General features: G+C 41.9%; 1 protein-coding gene across 1 annotated transcript; it reads left to right on the forward strand.

The window, feature by feature from the left end:
- The first annotated feature begins 603 nt into the window (after positions 1-603).
- DEGS1 (delta 4-desaturase, sphingolipid 1) lies at positions 604-6240 on the forward strand. Its single transcript, XM_027681779.1, has 3 exons — positions 604-784; positions 1499-2241; positions 4271-6240. Exons 1-3 carry the CDS (start codon positions 703-705, stop codon positions 4415-4417), a joined length of 972 nt encoding a protein of 323 aa, XP_027537580.1. The 5' UTR covers positions 604-702; the 3' UTR covers positions 4418-6240.
- The last annotated feature ends 914 nt before the right edge of the window (positions 6241-7154 follow it).

The raw sequence follows: 7154 nt of genomic DNA on the forward strand, positions 1-7154 counted from the left end.
ATGCAACATAAACCTTGAGATAGTAATAGTACATTAACAGATAAGGTGTAATTTAATTTGTGATAACTTTGTCTGCTGTTTTTGTCACTATTACTCATTTAGAGTATTTTGAGTGGATTTTTGATCTACAGATTTAGATTATTTTGGGTGGACAAGTAAAATCCCAGGCAAGTAGTCATGCAACTTCTATATTAAATAATTTTTGTAACTGAACTTCCCGAAGTCAACATTATATAAGAAATACATGCAGGGACAGATTAAATGAAGGTCAGTTCTTACAGAGGAGTTTGTCAGTGAAGTTCTTAGAATATCTTACCACAGAAAGAGACCTTGGCGCAGGCGTTTTGAGTAGTAGTTAAATACCTTTAGGCAGGAGTCTTTAAGCACGGGGTTAAACCACGACAGCAGTACAGATTTTGGACAGATGACGGCTATTCCTTACAACCTCCTTCCCTTCCCGGCGGTGCCGCTGTGAGGGGTCGCTCCCGCGGGCTGAGGGAGCCCCCCCGGCCCCTCAGGGCGCCAGCAGGGGGCGCCTCCCCGTCGGGAGCGCGCCTGACAGCGGGCGGCGGCCAATGGAGGGCAAGGGCGGGGCGGGGGGGCGTGTCCGCGAGCTGCCTCCGCGGCGCTATAAAGTGCGGTGCCGGGGGCGTCGCGGAGCGGGCGTGACGGGCGGGTGTGAGGGGGTGCATCGCTGCCGCTATGGGGAATACCGTGGCCAGAGAGGATTTCGAGTGGGTCTACACGGACCAGCCCCACGCCGACCGCCGCAAGGAGATCTTGGGTGAGGAGCCGCGGTGCCGCCGCGTCTTGCCGCCGGCTACGTGGCGGAGCGGCAGGGGGGGCACACACGGGCACCCCACAAAATGGCCGCCCGCGCCGGGGGGTGGCGGGGCCCGCGGGGGGCTCCCGGCGGGAAGAACGGAGCGGCTGGAGCCGGGCCGGGCCGGCGTACGTGGAGGCGGGAGCTGCCGCCTTGGCGGCGCTGGCGGGGGAGGGGAAGGGAAGGAGCGGGAGGAAGGAGGGAGGGGGAGGGCGGCGGCCGGGGTTGTCTCCCGAGGGGCCGCCCCGCGGAGCCCTGCGAGCGGTCAGGCGGTGTCAGCACGGAGGTGACAGCCCGCACTCACGAGGGGGGATAACGGCGTCCTCGAGTGCCGCGCTTAATGCGGGGCTGAGCTCATTGCAGCCCTTCTGAATCGCCGGTGGGTTGTTCGGTTCAGAGCCATTTCCTTCCCGGGTAGGCTGGAGGTGGCACTGGTGCTTGCCGTGTACGTGTCTAGTTGCTGAGCAACGTGAAAGTGTGAAAATGACTTGATTCCAAGTGATTCATTATAGTAGCAAATATCACAAGTGAGAAGGTCATGCGTTTTCATTACCTTTGCAGACAAATCCTAATTGGGAAGAAGGGAAGGAAAGGCTCTATCTGCTGTTGTAATCTAGTTGGGGTAGCTGGCTGTGAGGAGAGCTTCGAAGTAACTCCTTTTTCTTTCTCATCTAGCTAAACATCCAGAGATAAAAGCATTGATGAAACCAGACTACAACCTGATCTGGGTGGTTGTGCTGATGGTTCTGGCGCAGTTGACTGCATTTTATCTAGTTAAAGACTTGGATTGGAAATGGGTAGTCTTCTGGGCATACGTTTTTGGAAGCTGTATTAGTCACTCCATGACTCTGGCTATTCATGAGATCTCTCACAATAGTGCCTTTGGCAACAGCAAAGCCATGTGGAATCGATGGTTTGGAATATTTGCCAACCTCCCTCTTGGTCTCCCATACTCCATATCCTTCAAGAGATACCACATGGATCATCATCGTTACTTGGGAGGTGATGGAATTGATGTGGACATTCCTACTAACTTCGAAGGCTGGTTTTTCTGCACCCCTTTTAGGAAGTTCATGTGGATTGTTCTACAGCCTTTTTTCTATGCGATTAGACCACTCTGCATCAATCCCAAACCCATTACTCGACTTGAAGTAATCAATTTGTTGGCTCAGCTTTCCTTTGATGTTGTGATATATTATTTATGGGGAGTCAAATCCATTTTTTACATGCTTGCTGGTTCAGTACTTGGACTTGGGTTGCACCCAATTTCAGGACACTTCATAGCTGAACATTATATGTTTTTAAAAGGACATGAGACCTATTCCTACTATGGGCCACTTAATTTGCTCACTTTTAATGTTGGCTATCACAACGAACATCATGACTTCCCCAATATTCCTGGCAAGAGCCTTCCATTGGTAAGTTTACTTCCAAGGTTTTTCTTAAATTAAGCCCTATTTTAACTTGAAAATTAGGTAGAACACTGACAAAAGAATGGAAGTTGGGAGATAAACAAACAAACAAACAACAAATAACCAAACAAAAACCACAACATGAGTGATAAAGGAGGTAATTACTTAGCATTTTAGTGGTATCTTCAATAAGCTTCCAGTGTGCTGACTGCCTCTTCCATAAAAGGAGAGGGGAGGAAAAGCATGTCTTATGGTTTGCACTAACTTTAGCTTCCTGTAATTACAATCTGTCTTCTGATTTCTTCGGTTTGTAAGTATGCAGAAAGCTAGTTAAGAAGTTGCAAATAACTCTGGATATTTGTTGTCTCTGCAGTCTTAAGGACAGTGTTGTAACGTGTACTTATCCTTCAGTTTCTCCTATCAGTGACTCAGGGTTTGAGATGATGTTAATGTTTGTTGTACTGTTGACAAATGTTAATTAACTTTCCAGTCTGGAGCACCTCAGTTCCCTCTGGTAAGAGCCTTTGAACCCTAAATAAGTATCAGCTGACAGAATAATAAGTATCATTGACAGAATTAAGGCTTCTGTGCCATGACTTAGACCTGTCATGTCTGAATGAGTAGCAGAGGTGAAGTTTCTTCTCACTTCAGTCTTTGCTTCTTAAAGGTAGGAATTTTGTTCTCATTGTATATATGTTTCCCAATTGGAGCACAAGCTTCAGGGGACGTTAAATTTGCAATTTGACAGCAGCTGTGGTGTTGGTCTTGTAGCTTTGTTATTGCACTTGGCAATAGTAAGACCTTATGAGCTTGCCCCTTTGGTGAAGTCTAAGCTTTTTATTTCTGTTGTCGGTGGTGGAACTGTAGGTGAAAGAAGTATGCTAGCACTTTTAGCAGGGCAGGTAGATCATGTAATTGGTTTGAGGGTTTTTTTGTGTGTTGTTTTTAATGACAAATGATTGCTCTTATTCATAGATTTCATCTTTCAAACACAGCAACTTTTGCTGTAAGTCACCTTTTATACTTAGGTCTGTGCTGGTGAACCAGCATTCCACCTCTTGCAGAGGTACTTCAGCTATAAATAGGCACAAATTTTTTCAAGTATTTAATTCCAGGGGTAAATACCCAGTTCTGCTGCAGGACTTGTAATCCACAGCTCTGATAAGAAAACAAAGCCTTCTTTTAGAACAGTGTAGTGAATCTGATTGGACTGGACTCTGCTATGCTGCGTGCTAAGATCCCTGAAGTCCTGAACACTTGACTCCTCAGCACTGGTGAGCTGAGGAGTGTTACTGTTGAATAAAAGCATAGATACACTATTCTGTAGGTGTCATGATGGATCAAAAGGATCTTTGGCTTCAAACTAAAGCTATGGAATTTTGTGAGAAATCCTTTTTTGTTCTGTTCAGGTTTTCAAGGCTTCAGGTGCTTGGCCTTAAATATCAGTAAGGACACCTAACTGAACCTGCTGTTCTCAGTTTAAAATAGTGGTCTAGTCAGCATGTACAGCTGAGAACAGTCTTTGGAAGCAGTTTATATTCATTCTGTAAAGTCTGTCTCCATAAAGGTGTTTCTCTGAAATAGGACTTTTTTTTTTTTAATTTCTGAATGCTGAGGTTTGAAACTATATGTAAGAATAGCTGTGTTAAACATCTCTTCCTAGAACTCATAACATCCTTTTTTACTGGTACTTGTATACCTATGAGTCAGCACTGAAGTGAGTCATCTCCTTTCAATAGCAACAAAACCACTTGCTTTTGAGAGCTTTATCATCCCGTGAGTAGCACAGTGAACGGACTTTGGAGTGCCAGAGGAGTTTGTTCTGGTCATCTTCAAAAGCTGCACATGAAGTTTACGTAACAATTAGGGAATTGCTTTATCCTTCCAGAAACGTTCACACTGTGGCACTTGTCCTTCCTGTATAATCTAACGTCTGAAATGAAAGTGCTGTGCATTAGGTTACACATTGAGTTTGCAAAGTTGTCACAATTTGTGCTAATATAACTGGTAAATAAACTACATATCTCTTCTTCAGGTGAAGAAAATAGCGGCTGAATACTATGACAACCTGCCACAATATAACTCTTGGATAAAAGTACTATATGACTTCGTGATGGATGACACAATCAGCCCATATTCACGCATGAAAAGGCAATTAAAGGGTGAAGTGAAGCAAGATTAAACTTCTGGCAACCAAAAAACTTTGAAATGTCTGCTTGCTTTAAAGTGGCTGGTATAAAGGTCTCTTGCTAAAGCTGTTCACCTGTGTCCTGAATTAAGATGTACAGCAACATAGCAATGCATCCCTTAAGGACTTTGTAGCAGACTCCTACCAGCTATAACATTCCTCACAGTCCTCAGATTTGTTGGTTTAATGTGTCTCTGTTTGCCTAAGGATCAGTGTTATATGCATAATGCAAAATCACTTTGTTACAGAATTTACTTTGGTAGGTGTTAAATCGATATAAAATATGTCTGACTCATAATATTTTAAAAGTTCTCAATGTAGTATACTGCCTTCAACATGCTCTTCAGATGACTGTAGTTTTAAAAGGCTGTACTTACCTGTTAATTCTGAACTAACATAATTTGTTAACTTAAACCTTCTGTTGAAAATGTTTCCAAACTTATGGTTGGAAGAGCTAAATTTGCACAGAAATGTTAAGTCTGCTTTTGTTTAAATACGTAATATGTTGTTTGAAGCATTGCTTTAAAGTTTTACCTTTTCTACTTAAAGTACCTTGAAGGAGCAATCTATCAGAATGAAACCAGTATCCTCGAGATGGCTTTTGTTACTTCTTTTTTGAAAAAAAAAAAAGTGGGGAATTTAAGGGTATTGCCAACTCTGTGGTCCCACTTACTGCCTGAGCTGCTTATGTTGGCATATAGTGTGAGCAGGTGGCATTTAGGAAACTTAAAATAACTGATTTGGGTTTTCACATTGGAAAAATTGTTACAGTTTGAGGTTTTTCTCATCTTCAAAGAAAAATGATTACCATGTTACCATGGTTTTAAATGCCATAAATATTTACACTCATTTGGAAATCTGGCTTGTATGGAAAACAGAATAGATTGAAACTGATATTGTTCTGGCAAACAAGGCTTGCTACAACCACTGACACTTTTACCTGTTGAGCATGTTAGTAATTTATGTACGCAGAAAGGTGTTGTTAAATAATCTCGTTTGTTTTTTTCCCCATAAACCTACAGTACCCTCCATAAATACTTGTCTTTCTTACATATTAAAATGTGGTGAGAGGTGGTGATATCAAATTTCCTGCTTAAGAAGTTTTTAATTGGAAACAGAGAATGGATAGCCTTGCTGAAAACCGAAGAATCTCTCCACACCTCAGCAGATCTGCCTTCTACCATCTAATGAATTGATGATGGCTTTAAGCAGTCAAAGGTGGCTACATATCACCCTTAAATCTCAAATGGTCATTCTGTGGTATGTTCTTCACTAACCTGAAAGATGGAATCTGAAGAAGGTGGAATTTGTAGCTGCTGGTCTGCTGCAAGTAACTTAATTTTAGATGCCTTCAACTCTTGCATTCTGGTGTGGGTTTTTTAGGGTGTTTGTTTTTTGTGAGGATTTTTTGGTTTTTTTTGTTTGGTTGGTTTTTGGTTTTGTTTTTTGTTTGTTTGGTTGGGTTTTTTGGTTGGTTGGTTGTTGGTTGGTTTTTTGTGGTTTGGGGGTTTTTTTGTTTGTTGTTTTTTTTTTTTTTTTTTTTTTGAAGAAGGTGAGTGCTTGAAAAGAACGTGTTGGTACATCTTAATCCCTGTTCGATTGTGATCCTGTTCCTAATGTGTGTTTGTTGAAGTATGGGCCCTTGCCTGTGGCTAAGCAATAGAAATGGAATGAAAGGATGCCAACCACTTCCAAAGTGACTTCATTGTGCCAGAAACATGAGAGAGAGCCAGCATATTGCTCAGGGTAGAGTGTAATGTCAAAATATACGCTGTCCAGTATTTTTACATGTAATTAAAAAGCAAAGATTAAAGTAATATTGGGTGAATTTTTGATTGGTCCCCTTATGCTGAAAGACTTCAGCTTTAGAGAAATTTAGTATTTTTAAAGCAGATTCAAGACCTGTTTTATTGAGTGGTGGTATAGATGAACTGTAAAGAATTGCTGCCTTTCCTCTTTCCTCAGGAAAACTGACTTTGGTTGAAATACTTGTGTAGGCTTAACAAGTTGCAAACCGGTTTCTTTTTAAGCCACTTAATTTAAGAAGAAAAGGGTGAGATTAACTATCTTTGATGTTGATGAATTATCATAGGTGGATGAAGGATGGAAAGTGTCTCCAAAATTTAGCTAAGAGCTAAAGTTAAGAAATTCAGCTATCCTGCATGAATACTTAAGATAACCAGAGCTGAGAGTCAAAATTTTATAGCTACTTAGTTACCTATGTTGTGGAATCACTGATGCTCCTTTCTGTCCCCCCAATGGGTAGTGCAAGTGTAAATTCCTGCTTTTAATCAGGACTGAAGTTGCCATGTCTTTTGTTTAAAATTGCAAATGTTGCTTTAAGGTGTTCTGACTATGCTCTTCTCTTCCAGTTCCCATTATAAACACACTATCTTTCACTTCAAGAGGTGCAGAATAGTGGGGAATTCTGAGGGAGGTATCTATGCTTGCCATGATCTTTCTGAAACATCTGCTAATGGCTACCTATGGGAGAACACTTACCGGATTAGGTTAATCTGAGCCAGTAAGACTTTAATTTGTATCTAAATGATGGTCCAATTCTTGCAAGCATTGGTAAATAGCATTCTTAGGCATATAATTCCTGTGTAATATGCAAGAGGCCTTGGCATCCAACTTCAATAGTCAGGATTTTGCCAAAAGCAGATCATCTGAAAGTTAACCTACACTGCAGCATAGTTTCATCCCTAAAAGACGGAGTTAGAGGCACTTC

This window comes from Neopelma chrysocephalum, unplaced genomic scaffold (assembly GCF_003984885.1).
Source record: "Neopelma chrysocephalum unplaced genomic scaffold, ASM398488v2 Primary Assembly neopelma1_61b, whole genome shotgun sequence".
NCBI classification, from domain to species: Eukaryota; Metazoa; Chordata; class Aves; order Passeriformes; family Pipridae; genus Neopelma; species Neopelma chrysocephalum.